General features: G+C 38.7%; 1 protein-coding gene across 2 annotated transcripts in view; it reads right to left on the bottom strand.

Moving 5' to 3' along the window:
- ABCA5 (ATP binding cassette subfamily A member 5) overlaps positions 1 to 21337 on the bottom strand; it is a 52416-nt gene that overhangs the window by 20622 nt on the left and 10457 nt on the right. For both annotated transcript variants that reach the window (XM_067547303.1, XM_067547304.1), the window contains 16 exons: positions 20332 to 20473; positions 16595 to 16783; positions 14825 to 14972; positions 13731 to 13899; positions 11912 to 11970; positions 11004 to 11114; positions 10552 to 10727; positions 9955 to 10074; positions 8851 to 8989; positions 8560 to 8650; positions 8192 to 8331; positions 6683 to 6802; positions 5491 to 5692; positions 4031 to 4200; positions 2681 to 2808; positions 853 to 990 (listed from right to left, as the gene is read on the bottom strand). In XM_067547303.1, coding sequence (XP_067403404.1) covers positions 853 to 990; positions 2681 to 2808; positions 4031 to 4200; positions 5491 to 5692; positions 6683 to 6802; positions 8192 to 8331; positions 8560 to 8650; positions 8851 to 8989; positions 9955 to 10074; positions 10552 to 10727; positions 11004 to 11114; positions 11912 to 11970; positions 13731 to 13899; positions 14825 to 14972; positions 16595 to 16783; positions 20332 to 20473 — 2242 coding nt within the window. The remainder of the gene's footprint in view (positions 1 to 852; positions 991 to 2680; positions 2809 to 4030; positions 4201 to 5490; positions 5693 to 6682; positions 6803 to 8191; positions 8332 to 8559; positions 8651 to 8850; positions 8990 to 9954; positions 10075 to 10551; positions 10728 to 11003; positions 11115 to 11911; positions 11971 to 13730; positions 13900 to 14824; positions 14973 to 16594; positions 16784 to 20331; positions 20474 to 21337) is intronic.

Below are 21337 nucleotides of genomic sequence, written 5' to 3'. Positions count from 1 at the left end.
TCACCCTTAGTCTTTATCTTGAAGGCCCTTCAAAACTCAGATCCACCCTGCCCAGCTGACTTAGTAACCTGACATAACATTGACCTCCACCGTTGCTCCACCAACATTCCCAGTCTTTACTGCCCACCAGTTCCACCCTATACAACGGTGTGCTTCACCCCACGCTGTCCCTTATATGTGGGAAACACTCTGATACTCTTATCTTGTTCCAAATCCCTCCTTAAGACTCATCTCTGTCACATTCTAATCAAAAGCTAGGTGGGTGACAAGTTCGGATTACTCGTTTTGCCTTTGCCCTTTCCTACTCCTTTCCTCGCTACTTCCAACGACCAATTAAAACCCCCCAAACCTACAATACACAATTAACAAAGTTATGCTAGTTCGTCACCACATTCATTTGCAATTGTGTCATATACCAACCCCTTACTCATGCTCTATCTGTATTCTCAGATTTGGGAACATCTCTTTTCTATGCCTTTACAGACTGAGGCCCTCAGGCGTTATATAAATATTTACTCTTTATAATTATATTTAAAAAAAGATCTGAATATAAATTTTGTAATCCAAAGGCTGTACTGCTTAACATGCAATATTTCATTAACTTAGAGGCTTTAAATGGTGAAAAAGATAGTAATAAAATCAGCTTGAATTAATTGGCTATGCTTTGTACTGTATTGAATCATTTTGATTTAAGCTACATTTTTTCCACATGCTCCAACCTAGGGCTAACCTTTCAAGTGCCTAAATATGCAAAACCACAAAACTGCATGTACAACTGCAATTTTGCTATTGTTTACTTTGCAATTATGCAATTTTAAGCCTATGATTCTTCCTGATTTGAACTCCACTTACTTGAATGAATGGGCTGCTCCAGATTTGAATAGTCTCAGTCACATTTAAATTGTGGAGAAACAGGTTGCTAATGATGTTAATCAAAACAGGCAGAGAGTGCACCATAGTATTGTTGAATACAGCTGTAAAAATGTAGTTCTACAAAGAAAATATTTTCAATGTTAATTTTGCAGCATAAAAGTTAGTACTGAGATATCTTTGGTTGAATATAATATAGACTTAAATTGCCATCATAAGAACTGTAGATTGAGTAAAAACTCTTTGTGCAATATAGAACTCCCTAAAAAGCATAGTGTTACTAACACTTATCCCAATTCAGTAAAAAAAAAATCATAATCTAAAGGACAGAAACTTAATCAAATTAATTCCCATGAAAAAAACTTTATGAAAATGTGTCCTTTGACTACCAGATTGGTTGTTATCTAACTTTAATACTCATTGCGGTGTTATTGTAGCAGTGCTGGTCCCAGGATCTTCGAAAGACGAGGTGGGTGAGATAATACCTTTTATTGGATCAGCTTCTGTTGTTGAGAGAGACAAGCTTCCAAGTTGCACAGAATTCTTCTTCAGGTCACACTTGCAACATACGGGGGCAGATATTCAACTGGTGTAAACTGTTATAGTTCCACTGACGTCAGAGCTATGACAATTTACACCAACTGAGTCTCTCTCCCCTATTCTGTAACAATCTGATGTTAACTTTACCAAGAAAGGGGAACAAAAGGCAAGACCCTAGTGTTGTAAATTGTTTCCTCTTAGTAACATACGAGGTACAATCCTCATTTCTTCAAACCTTACCACGTTTTTCCACTTGAGATCACATGTTGGACTTGAAAGAAATTGCTTTGATTTACATATTAACCCACGCACTCCAATACATGCACTTCTCTTTCCATACTAAAGCGTTGTTGCATGAGCAGTTTGGGTGAGATCCAAAGGGCTGCGAAGGTGAACTGAGAATGAGGTGACAGTCTAATATGAAAAGAGACGGTGTTGGGTGCACAAAGTTAATACATTAAAACACCCCAGATGTTTTTGATGTTTAATTAAAAGGACCAAATGTACAATATACTTAAAGAAATTCCCTAATTTACAGTATTAATCCATTGTTAGCAGAGGCTAAAATTCTTTTTTTCCCCCTTAAAAAAAATAATAAAAGAGGTTGAGAGGTGTTTAGAAGGACTGCAAATCTGAGGGGATTTTGTTTTTTTAAATTAACTCAATGACAACCACACCCAAGAATGAGCCTTAGATTCGGCTAGAAATGTAATCACTTGTGGTACTATTCATGCCTTCACATCCCAGTCCCACAGAATATAAAAACAGCATTCTGCACCATTCACAAATGAAATAATTGATTTATAATGCCATGCACTCAAATGCTGGCAGACGTAAAAAACAAAACAAAATAAGATCTCTCTTGACTTTTGATTTCAAAATGGGAAATGGAAATTTTATTAAACTAGTCGAACTAGTATGCTGAAGTTATGTTTACGTTGCTAAAATTTCCAGTCGATAATTAGACAAGCTATCTTCCGCCAGGGAATAATCAATATTTTCTTCATTGTGTTATTACCCCACTTTTGAAAAGTTCTAGAATTAACTTATTCTTTAAAAAACCCCAGTGTCTGGAGAGGATAGTGAAGGTTCAGGTGCACAGCACAGACTATATTAAACTGTCACTATCACCCTAACTTAAATATGAGCAATAGGATCATATGAAGAGCTTGATCCTGAAAAAGTCTTTCAGAGAACAGTGCACCAAAAACTACTACTGAGGTACCCGCAAAGGGCCAGTAGTACTGCAGCACATGGCCATCTTGCTTACCTTTTCTGAAAGAGAGACATTTAAAGCTGCATTATGGGGCGCAACTGACACATAATCACTGTCATTGAACATCTCAATCAATATCTTCTGGTTTCTGAGAGAGCTGATGAGGTTATCAACATTCAATCCTAGTAGAAGACAATAAAGAAGCAGACATGACTATTCACCACAAACGTATTTGGTTGCATGCAAACTTTACACAGAAATTATGAACACATTTATATCAAGAAAACAAGAGAGAGTCGTTTTTCTCATACTATCTATCTTCTTTATGAGTCGTTATTGTTGTTTCCCTGCATGTATAAAGAGACACATCAAATATTTTAAACAGAGGTTGTGTTTTGATTTCAGCTTCCTCCTTCCATCAACATCCACACAAAAATTTGAATAATGGAAGTTTTGTTTGCTGTGTACATCAAATTAAAGTAAATTATAGTTCATAAACTGATTATATAAAATATCATGAGGCACATGGATAAGTTTGGATAATCAAAGTTTCAGTTATAAACACTCTCTTTTTACTGGAGTTATTTAACATGAATAGGACATTACTCTCTTTTGGAAAACCGGATTCAAACAACTGAGGTTGTAAGCTATACAAACTCGGTGTAAGCTATAGACATCTGACAAAGTGGGTTACAACCCACAAAACCTTATGCCTGCAGAAATTAAATTTGTTAGTCTTTAAAGTGCTACAGGACTCTCTTTGTTTTTGCTATACAAACTCTGTGTATCTAACATATCTGACACACACTGTGTGTTTTTGACTGTACTGACTGCAGGTTCATGGACTTTACCCCACAAACCCTTAAAAAAAGAGGGTGGAGGGATGTGGAATTTAACCACTCTAAGGTGGACTTTTCACAAGTGCTCAGTGTTGGTCTAACTCTACTCCCATTGACTTCAATGTCGGGAACTTTTGAATGTCCCATTTTCATTCATTCATACAAAGTAAGAATGCCACATAATGGAAAGATTGAAGAATTTCTGGATCTTAATCAGATAGCTCCTTACACAGCAGTTTTTAATTCAGTTTGGATAGAGGTTCATTGAGTTTTTGGACAGGCTTCTTAAAAATCACCCATGAGTGATTAACACTGGAATGTTCTCATTTAAAGAATATTAGATACTTTCGTGTTCTCTAAGTTGCAAATTTAAAAAAATCTCAACCATTCATTGCAGTGATCATTCTTGAAATTCCAGGCTGTACATCCCACCTTCCTTCACATTCTGTACACTTTATTGTCTCATATCAATGGGACGTTATGTTTTAAAAGTCATTATTACAACCAGAGTATTAAATACACAACAAGTAATCCATTACAATTGTATTTGCTTTTTTCTTCTCACCTGTGGAATTCTGAAGGAGGAGACTTGTTTTGTACTTGTGATATTTCTCCCCAGGTTTCAGCAAGTACAAATCTGGGGAAAGTCTGATAGGAACCACAGACTTTTTGAAGGAGTGATGTATAAGAAACATAAAAATCTGAACTACAAGAAAAACTAAAAGAAGCAACAATCTGAAAGAAATAAAGTGATTCAAGTAAATTCAATTAAAACTGAGCCAAATTATTTGCATGTTATTTAAAACAAGTTGTCCCTCAGTGATAGTGTCAAACCCACTATAGATAAACTATAGACCCACTATAGACATCTTACCATAATTCAAAATTGCTCGGGAAAAAAGCAAACAATTGTTGGAAGTTACAGCAGGCAGCAGTGTAACCAAAATAGGCTGTCTGTCTGTCTCATATTATCATCAGTGTTATCTACAGAACAGGCTCGTCCCCAGGAAAGCAAATTTTCAATAGCAGAATCACGTACTATAATACCCATGCTTATCTACATTACATGCGATCATCTTCGTTTCCCCCCACCCCCATGCATCTTGGCAGACACAGGGAGCAATACAGCATCACCATTCACTCTTGTCCATGGTTTGCTCCTCCCATAAACCCAGCTTAGTCACGCCCCTGCATATGATGTCACACCGTCTTGGCAGGGGCCAGCTTCTAAGTCTGACTGACCTTGGTTGTTATTGAATTATTTTCTTTGGCATCCTATTAGGTGTGTGTCCTCTACAGAGCCCCCATTATCACAATCTTTTCAACTGTAGTCACTCCCATGACCTGATTTCACAGCCTTCCCCCCCCCCCGCCCCATTTAACTTCATTTCTTTTAAAATCATTCCACTTTACACCTGCCATCTTTCAAAGAACCCTCCACCCGTACTGCCTGAAGCTTTCATTTAATGCAGCTGCTCCCAGACCATACAGCAATACTGTTAGTACACTGGTATGATACATTTTCAAATGTAATCGGTCCATAAGTTCATCAGTTTCTGTTCAGCACTCATGGCTAAGCCACATCTTTTCACCTCATCCTTGACAGAACAGTTGGCAGTGATCGAGCTGCCTCGATACATGTAAGATTCTACTTGTTCTACTGCTCCTGCATTTCAACACTTTCTCTACTGTCCCTTTTCCAAGATGCAACCACTTTGTCTTCATTGTAAGTTCAAGACTACTACACTGATTTTTCATGGTAGCAAAGAGCACCATGATTAATCAAACATTCCCTAAGTTATACGAGGTCATCGGCATAACCTAAAGAGTTTAACTCCAACGTCACGCCCTCCAACTCATTTAACATTCTTAATGTCCAGTTTATAAACGTGCTGAAAAGCTACAGTATACAGCACAGGTATAAAACAAACTACTGAAACATATCTAGGCACGTCTGCCATTTGAACTTCTGATGCTCATAAATAGATATTGGTAAAAGAAACAGGAAACCATCTTAATACTTACATAACTCTCACTGTCTTATTTTCACGTCTTAAATTAAGGAAGTGAACTTTTGCTATAGTAGAGACCTGCTTTTTCCAGAGAGCTGTAGTGCTCACTGCAGATGATTTTGTCTCAGAGAGTATCAGTAGGCTTTGTTCCATCTCATCAAATGCTTTTGTATCCACTTCCTCCTCTGCTTGCTGGGAATTAAATACACTATAATCTATAGGGAGAGGGGGATAAAAATGGAAACATAGGATTTACCTTTCCTGTTCAAGCCACTGGATCGTGTGATGTGGTATCCTGCCTTCAGCAGTAGCAAATGTTGGTGGTTTGAAGACCTGCAGAAAGTCTACACAATGCATCTAAACAAACTGTACAATGCTGTACAGCAGCAGAAAAATTCCTTTCAGATCCCCTCTGCAACCAGCATACACCCAGAAGAACAAGATTTTAATTAGCCCTAATTAATTTAATTAATTTAGCTTATGCGGTTACCAATATTGCTAGATATCATTGATTATTCAGCTGTTAAACTCTTTCTAAACAACACAGCAGATTTAGGATAGTTTAATACCCTGTAGTCAATAACAAAGGCTGGAAAGGTGAAGTTAATTTCATCTATTAAACACTGACACTAGAAGGGCATTGCTCACTTTTGGAGTAATTTCCTAAAGGACAGCAAAAAGCATTTCAAAGAGGCTTCTGATTTTCCACCTGCAATCAAATGTGGGTGCAATTAATCGTGGGCATAAATGATGGCTATCTATTTAAATTCTGATTTACAGGTGCAAATCTATTTTTCAAATTAAATGGTTGGAAATCTAAATTATATTTTGTGTGTCTACAATTGAGTGCAAGTGCAAAATCTATAGGGAAAAGTGTATTTTTGAAATTTCGGCCATAAAATCTACCTGAAAAAAAGGAAAAGGAAATCAGATTTAAGGACTCTGAAATTCATCTATCAGCACAAGACCTATACAGCACTGGACTCCAATAGGGATAATTTTCCAACCATTTTGCCCCTTGATTGCTGTTCCGGTCAGGTATTTCAATGAGCCCAGAACAGCATGAGAGGATTTTTTGGTTATTATTTCCATAATAATCTGCTTTTAATAGTGAAAAGTGCTAAATACAATTTTACAAAAATTAGCCCTGCCTAACCAAGTCACAAAGAAAAATGTAAAGGGGGGATATTATAGTTACATCTCACCTGCTTGATCAATTTCTGCTTCAATTTCCAGCTTCAGGAACACATCCTCCAAGGTTGTCATGGAAACTCCATAAGTAATAACACCCAAATGTGAATGAGTGTCTAGATCGGAAAATAATCCTGTAGAAGGGAAATAATGTGGTTGCTGAGAAACACAGTTATATTTGCTCACAAAAACTGTCTCTGATTTAACAAAAACGCATTGTGTGCCCCACACAGTGGCTCATTTAAAACACGGGCACATGGGGCCCATGTCTGGGGGCTCTGGCCAATTTGGGGGCCCCTGCAGGAGTGCTGGAACCCGTTTAGAATGGGGGGCCACCAGTGCTGGAACTGTGACTCCGCCCTCTGTTCTTTCTGTCCCCTCTCCCTCTGGCCAGGCCTGAAGCCAGAGCCGGGAAGTGATAGGAGCCGCTCAGGGCAAATTTCACTGTGATGACACAATGTCCTTTCCAGCTCACAATGGGCCATCCTTATATTACAAGGTCACATTCATTTTTGTTTCAATTCGATAAAAGAAAAAAGTGCAGTTATAGTCCTAGGGCTTTATCTTGGATCAGAAGGTGGGTCCTCCGCATTTCCATTGTAAAAACCGTTCTCTTCTGCTTTACATATTTGCTGCCAAAGCCTCACCTCTCAGTTAATGTATTCGGCCTCCTGTCAAGGAAGACTAGGCTGCTTTAATCACTGCAAGGATGAATGAGTTGAGGGACCCCATTCTCCTCCAGATGCTGAGCAGAGTCCCTAAAACAGTCTGAGGGCTTGTTTACACTTGAAACCTAACCGCAGCTGTACTGCTGTAGCGCTACCTACACCGATGGTAAGGGGCATAGATGGCATAGACAATCCACCTCCCCAAGAGGCTGTAGCTAGGTCAAATTCTTTCCGTCACCCTAGTGCTGTCTACACTGGGGTTAGGTTGGCTTAACTACCCTACTCAGGGGGTGTAGATTTTTCACACCCCTGAGCAATTCAGCTAGATTGACTTAACTTTTTCGTGTAGACCAGGCCTAACGCTAGGTCTACACTATAAATGTGAGACATCGTCACAGCTACAGTGCAGCAGCTTGTCGTGTAGACACTTACTACAGTGATGAAAGGGGTATTTCTGTCACTGTAATATATCCACCCTCAGGAAGTGGTAGCTAGGTGGATAGAAGAATTCTTCCATTGATTGAGTAGTGTCTATATGGGAGCTTAGGTCATCTTAACTGTCGCACAAGGATGCTTAGCAATGTAGCTAGGTCGATTTAAGTTTCAGGTGTAGAGCAGGCCTTAGTCGCCCCCTGCGCAAGAAATGAATGAGTGACTGGGAATTAAGGCAAAGAACATGCTTACAAATTTTCAACACCATTGTCAGGGTTCACTGTCTAACTATAAATATCTGAAAAAAGTACATAGATAAAGAAGAAGTCTGACATACTTCTTTGAAGGTAGTGCATGCTACCATAACGAACAATTGATCCCCCCCGCCATTCACTCAGCACTGAATCACAGCAGCAGTCATACCTGAAAACTTGTCCATGTCTTTAAAAGGTAAGTTATACACAAGCTGCAGTTCATTCTGTTGTAACAAGCTGGCTCCAGGCATATGCTGTTTGATCAAGGCTGTTGTAGCTTCTATGTTGCAATACCCGTCTATATGCATGCTAAAAATACACAAAGTATCTTCTTCATTGACATTTTTTGAAAGTGTAATCAACAGAACAACAAAACAAAGCAGAATAAAAGTGACATCTGATCTTCCCAAACAAGACAGAAAAATAAAATCTTTAAAAATGTAGTAGGATATTTCAAAATTATCCTAGATCTTAAGGGGAAGACAAAGCAAATATAAAATGACACAGTGAAGGTGACCTATAACTATAAAGTAATACCTCAAGCGGTAGCCAATTCCCCATTTGGTTTTGAGGAAGAGAGATGAGCCAACACATTTCAGCATCCCTTGAGAAATCACAGCTTTTCGATCTAGAAACAAAAACAGAAGGACCGTTTATTCTGAGAACCCTCAGTCTACTCATTGAACAGCCACATGACTAAACAGAAAAACACAGCTGCCAACTGAAAGTGGAAGGAGCACCTGGACACCTTCTACGCTAAATACAATTCTAAGTTACAGTCTGCAATCCCCCGATAAACGTGTCCCACAGGGCCACAGCAAAACTCACCAGCAAGAATATCTGCCTCATCCATGAAATGAGTACTGAATACTGTTACCCGATTAGCTTTTCTGTTTTTCAGGAGATTCCAAACAACATGCCGAGAGCATGGGTCCATACCAGCAGTCGGTTCATCTAAGAGTAAAACCTGCATAATGATAAGGAAAAAAGGCATAACAAAATCCAAACCCTCCAGAATCACATCTGAGATATTGACATCACAAAATCCTATGGAAAAACAGAAAAGCGATTAATTCAAGGACTGTTAATCCAATTTTTAAAACAAGGCATTCATGATCTATTTGTTTAAGGGCAGAGTGGGAAAAAATGTTAATTGATCCAAGTACATGAAAAAGATATGCAAAACATCCATCACCATCACTACTTACTTTTTAAACAAAGTACATCATCTGTTTGTGGTAAACAGAAAAACTGCACACTAAGTCACAGAAATGCATTTTCACAACTGGATGCGTTCAGTTCCCACTATAATTAAATTTAAACACCAGTGGTTAAAAGACACATTGATTCCTTTTACCAATAGTTGGTGAAATTATATATGTATGTTTTTTAAAAGGTAGGAAATCATGAAGGGTCTTGTCCTTACATCTGTACACTGCAACTTTTAAACATGTACCCATTCTAAAGGAGCATCACATCTTATCGGTCACAAATAGCAACCATTTAAATCTGCAATCAGACAGAGCCTTATCTCTTTCATGTCCCAGGTGCTTGCATGACTTTTTCAGACCATGAGCCGGCCTCTGACAACTTGTGCTGTACTGTTTTTAGAGGGTGCAACATGGTACACTGCATTCTGGATGCAGTGTTAACTTTTTATGCTGATTTATGACAGAATAGCATGATATAATCCAGTTACTAACTACATCCACTAACACAGTTAACTACTTGCAGCATAAAGGCTGCATGTTTAAACTCAGCAATTTTAATTGTTTAAGCCAGAGTTGGTATGAAACATAGGAAGAATTTACATATTTTTGCACCTTCTTATTTGTATCAATTGTAGTCGCCAAGTAATGTAAGCACAGGTACACTATGCACGCATATATGGAGAACAAGCAGTAACTTAGTACTATGTTTATGCCCTCTTACCTTGGGACTCCCAAGAACAGCAATTCCTATCGACAGCTTTCTTCTCTGCCCTCCGCTTAATTTCTTAGCTTGGTTATCTCGGATGGGTTGCATTTCCAAATCATTCATCACTTTCTGCACCTTAACACCAGAAGTGTTTCATGTTAATAGAAATGATTAAACTGTGACTGGCATAATCATCAGCAATCTTATGTTAGGTTTTGACAAATTATGTGATCAATTTAAAATTTTTCTAAAGAACATTTTAAGCCCTTCCTGAAATGAGCTCTTTCGAGGCAAACCCCTGTACCAGCTGCTAACACGGTGTCTATTACAAATCAGAGCATTGAAGTTTCAGCTAGCAAGGCCTATGTTTGTAAACATACATTAGTATTTAGATGTTCCACTGATATTTTGTTCTTGTAGAACAAATTCAACAAACTTTACTTAAAGAAAATACCTTCCTATATTTTCCCTGTTCAATAAAACAATGTATTGGTCTTATATTGTAAACTAGTCTTGCAAAGTTACTTCCATAATGTAATCAATAAAACTATTTTATCCTATTAAATTAACAGTGAATGCACACTGTGTATCATTTATATCTGAATGACTTACCTCTTGTATCAGAACATTGGGAGGTATCCCTTTAATTTGAGCAAATATTGATAAATTCTCTTCCACAGTTAATACGTCAAAATGTATATCTAATTGCGGGCAAACCCCAGTTAGCTTTCTTACATCAAGCATTTCATCGATTTCAGAGATTCTGTGTCCGTAGACAGATGCAAACCCTAAAGAACAAAAAATAAAAATAAAAAAATTGAAGCGTTGTTTTTAAACTTAATCGCTACTTTGATCATCAGCATACACAGGGCGACTCCACCAATCAAAACACGTTTAATTTAAAATTCACCTATTTCAGATAAAAGCCTGAGGAAACAAGTGTAACTTGAAATATCCTCAAAGGTCAATAGCCTCAGGTTTTGGGGGAAGGGAAAAAGGACATTAAAATAAGGAGATTACAGCCAAACGCTTCCTGTTTTTTCTTAAAGTCAGAAAATTCTCACCGTCAGAAGGTGGGCAGAGTCCACAAAGAATGTTCATGAGTGTTGTCTTGCCTGTTCCATTATGCCCAAGTAACGCTGTAATCTGACCCTCATATATGTCAAAGGATAAACCTAACCCAGAAAGAAGAAAGGAGCAAGTGAAATAAGTAGTTAATGAGATATGTTGTGCCGTTTTGCACAGGCTTACGTCACTGCAGTACATTCAAATACTGACATATAAGATATGCATTTACTTTGCACTCCAAGGAACATCTTACCTCAACATTTTAATAGTGTCTGGTAAAACTGCAACAGCAGCAATAAATGGAAGTTGAGGTTAGATTCCCAGCTAGCACTGCCTATGAGGAGCTCAGAAGCCGTTAGAGGCAGCCATACCACCAGCTCCCAGGAGCCAGTAAGAGAGTCCTCTGTGCATACTCACTGAGGTTAGGAGACAGGAAAGGGGACTGGGAGGGTGGAAGGGAAAGATGACACCCCATGACTGAAGAGGAGTGGAATCCTATAGAGTACTGGTCCCCAAACTGTGGGGCTCACCCCCCTGGAAGGGCACAGAGGAACTTGCGGGGGGTGGGGGGGGGTGGAGGGGGGCATTGTGGAGAGAGAGCACCCGGCCTTGCTCTGGTCCCTGCTCTGGGGGAGGGGCGGGCAGATTTCATTACAGCTAATGGTAGAGGCGTGACTTAAAAAGTTTGAGGAGCACTGCTATAGAGTCTGTTAGACTCTATTTTAGTGAGGATGGAGCCCCCTTTGTCACAGTTAGAGGCAGAATGGATAAAGACGTGAAGGAGAACACACACAAGCACTCTTCACACTTCATGCTCCCACCCAAAGTACAAAAGGCATTAAGTTAATGGGTTCTTTCTCCTTTCATTTCTGAGAAGTAGCGTAGAAGTTAGAAATTTTCTTACTTCTGAGAGCCTCCACTGTTTCACCCTTTTTTCTGAATGTTTTCTGAACAGAGCTGATTCTGAAAGAAGACATGTCAGTTTATAAAGAAGAAAACAGCATAAAATATCATTTTCTTTTGCAAGGAAAGATCAAGATGAACAGCAGCAATGTTTATATAGGAAGGTTTTGACACATTTTACTGCTGTGCTGAAATCACACACAATGTGCCAGAGAAAATATGTAAGCAAACCAAGAGAATGGACATCTTTTTGCAAGGTTTTGCTTGAATTGTTTATATTATTGCCTCTCTGTGCTGGCAATATGGGGATATTTCCTCATTGACTTGAATATTTTCTATCATGGCAGCTGAATAACTCTTTACAGTTACCCATATTGTTATTATTTACTTCCAATAGCACCAACAATGTACCAACACTTTCCAAACAGAAAAGGCGGCCCAGTCTATGGTCCAGTTAGCTCACAGGAGAGAGACAGATGGTAGGTAGAAGAGGTGAAATATATTATTAGAGTAGACAAGGTGGTGGTAAGAAAGACTAAGTTAACACTGGTAAGCTTTACCTCCCCTAAGAAGGATATATGAAACCCCATTCATCCCCCACAATTACTCCTCAAACTTATCAAGATAAAGAGAGGCAGCTAGTTTCTCTGGAGACCCCATGACAGGAGTAAGTCTTTGAGAACTAAATGAATGCAGAGAGTACAGTGGCCTTACAGCTGACGTCAGGAGGTGGGGACTATACCTACAGAGCGAAGTGGGAAAAAATGTATGAAATCTTTGTGCGAGAAGGTGACAAACATGGGAGGATGACGCTGACATCACTGACAAAGTGGAAAGCACTGGTTGACGTGGAAGGAGGCAAGGAACAAGAACAATCAAGTATTTTATGGGAGCATAGGATGATCTGAGGAGAAAACCTGACTCTTCACACTGAAGTGGATTTATTTAAACAAATTTTAAGACACTCACCAAAAAAAACCCAAACAAATAAACAAAAAAAAAAAAACCAAAAAAAACCAATGTGATTCTGGCCCCTGAACACAAAATATTTTTGTTTGAGACTAATGAAGCCATATAAGAAAAATTAAGATTTAGATTATTTCTCAATGGATATCATGCCACCCTAACAGAAAATAACAAAAATAGCAGAGATATAATAGCTCATATGGATGAATGAGAATAAACTCGGATAATAAAATGTGGAGAATGCATGACGGCATAGATATAAGAGAATTAATATCATTTTCCATGTGTACAGCAAAAGGTATTGGAAATGGACCATTTTTACTGTTTTCCCTTATGATGGTATTGTGTATCATGTCTCTGGAAAGCAAGTCTAGTGGCTCCCCCGTGTGGCTTTGGTGGAATGTGCAATTCTTCCAATAAATACAAAAGAGGATTTACTAAACATGTCTGAATCTAGTTATCAAGATTTAATAGAGAAATACATTTTTCATGAACTGTAGACCCCCTGATTTCACTATCTGATACCACTTATGGCATCACTGAAACTAAAGAACCTGGAATTCATTTTGCTTTACCCTGCTAGATTAAGATTATTTTCAGAAGGACTGATTTGATGGATTTACAGCAGGAAATGTTTCCTTTTCCAAAACCAATTTTGGAAAACATCCATATAATGGAAGATGTGGCTTCACAGGAAATGGACAATATGGACAATTGCTAATGTGTAAAGATCTAGATGCAATGCATACCATATGCTCTTTGAATCAACAGATTAAAAATTACTGTTAATTCCCAGGTACATACTAAACAGGAGAAATGCTACAATGAATCTGTGCCATAGTAGGAAGTTATACCTGATAGCTTCTTTTCCCTGAAATTCTGAAGATACAGGTTCAACCATCTCACTGAAACTTAAGCTTCCATTAACAGTACTCTCATACAACTCCTTGTAATTTCTTCTGCGCTTTGACCAAAATGAGGGCTTCATAAAAAAAAATGATGGCCGCCGTAATCCAAACTCACCTAGGTAATAAGACGAAGGAAAGAAAGAAAGCCTTGTGAATGTTAAGCACAGAGATGATTCAATGTTTGGATTTTGGCTATGAAAATTGGGCCTGATCCTGCCACATTGCTTATCTTGGATTAAACTCATCACTAGGGTTGTGTTTAAGGAAAGCATCCTTATTCAGCAAAGTCTATGCTTAAGTGTTTTGCTGCAAAGTGATGGATTTATGCATGTAATTAAATACTTTCAGAATTGGAATCTTGAGAAGGGTGATTTAAATACATACTTCATAAAGAAAAAGATCATAAGCAAAGGAGTTTGTACTGAAAAATCTCACACGTGCAGTGGAGAGGAATTTGTTCCTAGGTATTAACAAATCTGTTCCTAGCTGTATCACACTTATTAACACATCCCTAATTTAACATAACATCTTGGACAGACACTATTCCCAAGAAGAACAATTGCAAAGATTGTGATAACAAATTGGTCATTAAGGAAAGAAAATTATTCTGGAACAATAATGTCATAACCAAGCAGAATCGAACTCTAGCCTGTGTGGTTTTTTTCCATCAGGGCTTCATAAACATATTTCAGAGAAGTAAAATTTATTTGAATTAAAAATAATATATTTTACTGTAGCGTTTAAGACGTTTATACTTATACAAATACTTAGCCACACGTCTCATCTTCTGCTTGATATGAATGTTACTTTACATATAGTTGCAGTTTAAAAAAAAGAACACAGGAAGTGGCATTATACTACACAGCAAAGTGTCTTGGACACACAGGTTATTTAAATACAGTATGGTAGAGCCGTCGATTAAAGGTCTGGTTTTCAGATGTGCTTAGCATCCAAAACTGTCAGAGACCTCGAATGGAGTTGTGAAATTCAGGACCTACGTGGTTCTGTTCAATATTTATCTCAGATTTTAAACAACCTACCTGGAATGACCTGATCAAGATAGACAGCTAGAAGTAGGTAAAACATGCTATCCAGAACCAGTAAAATAAGAGAAATAACCAGTGGATAAGGACCATTATTTAAATTTGAAAATATTGCACCATCTTCATAATCTTCCAGATACATGACCTGCAAACCAACATGAAAAAGTTTAGATGCTACAAACTGCATCTTCACCACCCTGAAATTAAACATGACAATACAGTACAAAAATAAAATTACAAAGTAGTTCTTATATAATATTAAGAGTGGGTGGTTGTCATGACAAATTCAAAAAAGTTGTAATGCTAATTTCAAAAGAAAAAATAATGGCACACAGAATTTTAATTCATATTGTTTGCCACAGCGAATTATAAAAAAATCATGCTTTATGCCATGAATTAAAAAAAATACAAAATACACACATTTACAGAAAAAATTAAATTATTTAAAATATTTGAAATTGAGGTAAGACAAATATTTGCCGTGTATTTGTACTCAGAGAAGTAAAAGTTGTATCTTAAATAAGAATAGCCATACTGGGTCAGACCGAGGGTCCATCTAGCCCAGTATCCTGTCTCTGACAGTGGCCTGTGCCAGATGTTTCAACCATTTTTATTGCCCTTCTCTGCACCTTTGTCAATTCCAATGTATCTTTCTGAGATGGGGCTACCAGAACTGCACATAGTATTCAAGCTGTGGATGTACCATGGATTTATATAGCAACATTATGATATTTTCTGTTTTATTATCGATCTCTTTCTTAATGGTTAACAATTTTTTTCGCTTTTTTGACTGCCACTACACACTGAGCAGAAGTTTTCAGAGAACTATCCACAATGACTCTAAGATCTCTTTTTTGAGGTGGCAACAGTTAATTAGACCCCATCCTTTTGTATGTATAGCTTGGATTATTTTTTTTTACAATGTGCACTACTTTGCATTTATGAACACTGAATTTCATCTGCCATTTTGTTGCTCATTCACCCAGTTTTGTCAGATCTCTTTGTAACTCTTCAGTCTGCTTTGGACTTAAGCTATCTTGAATAATTTCTTATTGTCCTCAAATTCTACCACTTTACTCTTCACCCCTTTCCCGAGCATTTATGAATATGCCGAATAGCACAAGTCCCTGTACAGATTGTTGTGGGACCGCACTATTTGCCTCTCTCCATTGTGAAAACTTATTCCTGCCCTTTGTTTCCTATCTTCTAATCAGTTATGGATACATGAGACGACCTTCCCTCTTATCCCATGACTGCTTACTTTACTTAAGAGCCTTTGGTGAGGGACCTTGTCAAAGGCTTTCCAAAAATCCAAGCAGACTATATAGATCAGATCACTCTTGTCCAGATGCTTGTTGACTCCCTCAAGGAATTCTAAGAGATTGGTCAGGCATGATTTCCCTTTACAAAAACCCATGCTGACTATTCCCCAACACACGGTGTTTATCTATTTGTCTGGTCATTCTATTCTTGACTACAGTTTCAACCAATTTGCCTGATATTGAAGTTAGGCTGACTGGCCTGTAATTGCCTGGAATGCACTTATCCTCTCTCAGTTTCACCTCCTCCTCGGTAAAATGGGGATAACCATACTTCCCTATCTCACAGGGGTATTGTGAGGATAAATACATTAAGGCTGGGAGGCACTCAGATACTATGGTGATGGTGGTCATGTAAGTACCTTAGATAGGTCTTACATCATATCAAGCTACTCTTCATTTGTTTGTGCATGCAAAGGTAGTAAAGAATAACACACAGTTTACTTACCTGTGCAATCCCAATCAAGAATGTACACTGACACAAGGGGCTTAGAATCCATACAAAAGACTTCGGAAAATCCTCCAACAGGACAATAGTAAGACCCACAAAACCAAAAGCCAGTGTTGCCAAAAATTCAACTATACCCACATGCTTTGATTTTTTAAATAGAGGAGTCAGCATAAAAGCAAAGAAAACCTAGAATACAAATCAAAACATTATTACAGAGCTCAAGAGATCTGGCACAGAAATGTTGCAATTAACATTTTTATCTTCAGTGAACAAGTAACTCTCCTTTTACAATAATTGCAATGTTTTGCCAAGACTTTATCTCTGTTAAGACCAATACCTCTTTTGGTAAAAATAGGCCTTCTGCAATACAATTGATTTCCTAATATTGTCCATGTCACATAGTGAAGAATGGAACTATCAAATAAATAAGGGAGACATACTTCAATGCTCTTCACGTTAAACTCTCTTCAATAATAAATTAAAAACTAATAAATAACATTGCAATATTTTTAAAATAATCTGTTACTTGTATAGATTCATACAGTAACCAAGTGGAATCTCCAAGCTTCAGTTAGGGTCATAATATTGTTCAAGGGATCCACAACTGGACAGTAAAAAGAATATAGTACAATATTTTGCAAAGTTTAGAAAAAAGACAAAATATGGAAAGTTGTGAGTCAGCATAAGACTGGTGTAAGGCCCTGTGGGTCTAGAACCCGGGCCTGCAATGCTGCTGACATCTCCATGATGCCACTTAGCGGCAGCTGTAACCTGCTTGCACTCCACTGCCCAAGATCCACTGTGGACACAGATCACAGGAAGGCCCACCTCAATAGGTCTGACAGACAGCATCCCCATGGCTCCTGATTGGCTCCCAGCCCTATATAAACCTAAGGGGCGTGCCAGTGAGTGTCTAGGCAACAGCACAAATTCCCTAGAGCTGCCATGATAATTCCTTGTATTTGAACTCCTGGCTTTAACCTCGGATTGCTTTTGACTTCACCTTCTGACTCGGACCCTGAAATGTGACTTGGATTCTGACCCTTGCTATCAGCCCTGGCCTGGAACCAGACTACGTACTCCTCTGCTATTCCTTGTTTCAGGTTTGCTCCTGCTCTGACCCTTGGTCCTGACTGCCTGTGTGGGGATGCTGCCAACTGGAACTCTTCCTTCATTAGGGTGCAATTCAGCAAGATGCTGAATATTCTGGGCCTGATTCTAGCAAAGCACTCAATCCTGTCCCACTAATGTCAACAGAACTGCTCACGTACTGGAAGTTACGAATGTGTTTAAGCCGTTTGCTGGATTGAGACCAGAGTACTTGGGAGAGACAAAGTAGGTGAAGGTAATATCTTTTATTGGACCAACTTCTGTTGGTTGAAAGGAGAAGCTTTCAGGCTTTACAGAGCTCTTCTTCAGGTCCGGAAAAGCTACCCAGTGTGCAGCTAAATACAAGGTGGGACAGATTGTTAAGCATAAGGAGTTCATGCATGCTGTAGGAGACCACTTAAAATGAAGTGGGCAATTATCAACTTTGCAGTAGTAGGACCCTGGAGAGTTAGTAAGAAGCAGGGAGTGTGACAAATTGATGTAATGAGCCATAAAACCCACGTCTCTATTAAGTCCATGATTTTCAGTGCCCAGCAGAGTAATCAATTTAAATTCCCAGGCTGGTCTTTTGAAGGTATTGTGCAGATTCTGTTGGGAACAAGGACTGAGAAGTCAGATACAGAGTGATCATTTTGTGAAAAGTGTTTGCTCACAGGTGACAGAAAAGTGATAAAGACAAAAACATCTTGTGAGATTCATTAGACAGCATAGTGATTGTCTCATTTCACCCACATGGTGTTTTGGGGGCATTTGATGCACTAGATGAAGTATATCACATGTTGTGATAAGCTGTGTAGAACCCATGAACCTTGAAAGGTGTGTTGTGGGGGTATTGATCATTGTAGCAGTGCAGATATGGCTGCAGGTTTTGCATCAATTGTTCTGGCAGGGTTTGGTGCTGCTTTAAGTTGGTGTCTTGTTGCCTGTTGGGAGCTTGCTTCTGATGATGAGTTTAGTGAGGTTGGGGGGGTTCAGAAAGATTTCTTTCAGAATAGGGTCCCCATCAAGTAGGGGTTGTAACTGCTTGATGATATCTGAACAGCTTCTGATGTACGGTGGCAGCTGACCATCACAGGTGTGCAGTGGGTTTTTTCCCCCGCTGTACTGTAGTAGATTCTCCTGGGGTATCTCGGTGACCTTTCCATGATGTGATCCACTTCTCTAGTGGAGCGTCCTTGGTTAGTGAAGACAGTTCAAATGTGTTGAGGTGTGTATCCTGGACTTTCTCTTTTGAAGCATATTATATGGTAGCTGAGTGCCTGGCCATAGGTGACAGATATCTTGGTGTGTCTAGGGTGGTTACTGGATCTGTGGAGATAAATGTGACGATCCATGGAATTCTTATATATCGTTGTCTGTAGTGTTCCACTGCTGAGACTGATTGTGGTGTCCAGGAAGTTGATGCTGATGTGGGAATATTCTAGAGAGAGATGGGTGGTAGTTGCTGAAGTTGTGGTGGAAATCTGAGGGAGATCACGTCACTGTCGAAAGGATGAAAATATCATCAGTGTATCTCAGGTACATGTTCTGGTGGTGCATTTTTCCAGAAATCCTTCCTCGAGGTGGCCTATGAAGAGGTTGGCATATTGGGACGCTGTACTAGTACCCATGGTATGAACAGAGTGTTTGTTGTTAAATGTAAAGTTGTTATGGGGCAAGGATGAAATTGACAATGCGTTTGTGGTGGATTTCTGACTGCTGTAACTGTCTTGTAGGTATTTGAGGCAGAAAGCGATAGTGAAATGGTGAGGGATGCTGGGGTATAGAGAGGTGACATGCCTGGTGTCAAGGACAGTGTTCTGAGGAAGGCAGAGTTAATGTGGCAGAGTTTCTGGAGGAAGTCGGCTGTGTGCTGGAGGAAGCTGGCATTGTATGGTGAGTGGTTTGAGGATGGTTTCTATACGAGTTCTGATATTTGCTCAGTAAGGTGCTGTGGCCAGATACCATAGGTCTGCCTGGGTTCCCTTGCTTGTGAATCTCAGAGGTAGAAGGCCCCTGGGATTTGTGGGGGATAAAGTTGTAGAGTTTCTCTTGACGTTGTTTGGGAAAGGATTTGATTATATCCTTCAATTCTTGTGTGAAGAAGAACTTGGTGAAGCTTGAAAGCTTTTCCCTTCCGCCAACAGAAGTTGGTCCAATACAGATTTTACTTCACCTATCTTGTGTCATATATCCTGGGACCAACATGGCTACAACACCATTACAAACCAGAGTACTTGGCATTCTGGGAGACTGAGCCCTACATGAAGTAGGGGAGTAAAATAAGCAGGAATAATAAACCTTTAAAACATGCCATGGTATTTAATTTTAATACATTTCTGCATCTGCGGTATATCCTGTTCAAAGTATAGAAGATTTAGTAAATACTTCTGTAAATTCAAATCCTGATGTAAGATAATGGTCGGGGTTCCAATGGCCACCCCAGTACATGTCACACGGAGATGCTATGTAAAAACTCCCAAAACAATAGCGAAAGAGGAAAGAGAATGGTGTGATAAAGGCAGACTGTTTCCCATTTTGGGTAGGGAAAATTGCATTGGAAACGTGTCTAGAATGGAGAAAACAGGATGGGAAGAATCATATCAATGAACCACGAACACACTGTGAATTTATGAAACACTTACTGAGGATATTCCATACAGGAAAAAAAGAAGAAAGATCACAAAGGAGCTACTTTGGGGAAATAGTGAAGAGGCCGTTGCAATGACTGCCATGAGAATGGACATGACAAAAATCAGAGTTGTGTACAGGAGAACCCAAGACAGCCTGGAAGAAAAGGAAAAGACAGGGAAGATTCATATATTAACTAGATTATTGTACTGAAATCATTCAAACTTACAATTCTTTAATATTCCAGAATGCTGCACAGCAAAACAATATACCAGAGTCTCAGAGGAAAGGAGATCTCTACGTGCAAATATTAGTTTAAGCATCATTGTATGTAGTTTAATACTAATTGCACCAAAATAAAGTGAAACTTTGTTCTGAATCTACAATTTTTGTAATTTCCATAATTAATTCCCTAGTTTAATTGAAACAGGGTAAGCGAGGAGAAGCTTTCAATAATTAAACAAAATGCTACTTAAAATTTAATCCTCTAGTCATTCCAGTAAGAGTAATACAATATTCTTCTATATAAAATAACCTTGTTGACAACTCGGTGAACAATTTTCTTAATAGGGAAGAGATGCAGCCTCTGCAGGGGTAGGAAATGTGACACGTTTTACTTAGCTAACAACTCACTAGATTAGCCCTTTTACAGTGCTTTACATTTTCAAAATGCTGCACAAACACCACCTACGTAACATGCCTGCAGGAATGCATTTTACAAAGGGATTCCCTAAGGCAGAGAAGGAAAGTGACTTGGCCGCAAGTATCAAGAAATAGTGACTTGGGGGGATGGGAGGAGGTAGCGTACTAATCAAAATCAAGGGCTTAATCATGCAAACAGTGCTTATTACTGAGAACAATCCCACTGAAATCAACTGAACTATTCACAGTAAAATAGGACTATATTTGATGGCAATTTTTTGCAGGATAAGACTCTACTACACCAATGGCCACCATTACTGGACATGCAAAACTAAGCTAAGCCCATTTGTTCCCCTACAAACATACTGTATTAAAATG

Source organism: Emydura macquarii, unplaced genomic scaffold (genome assembly GCF_026122565.2).
Source record: "Emydura macquarii macquarii isolate MOO-44397 ecotype Brisbane River unplaced genomic scaffold, CSIRO-AGI_Emac_v2 contig_1230, whole genome shotgun sequence".
In the NCBI taxonomy this organism is placed as follows: Eukaryota; Metazoa; Chordata; order Testudines; family Chelidae; genus Emydura; species Emydura macquarii.
Note: the sequence above shows the minus strand (reverse complement) of the source record. Positions and strands in the feature narration are given on the sequence as shown.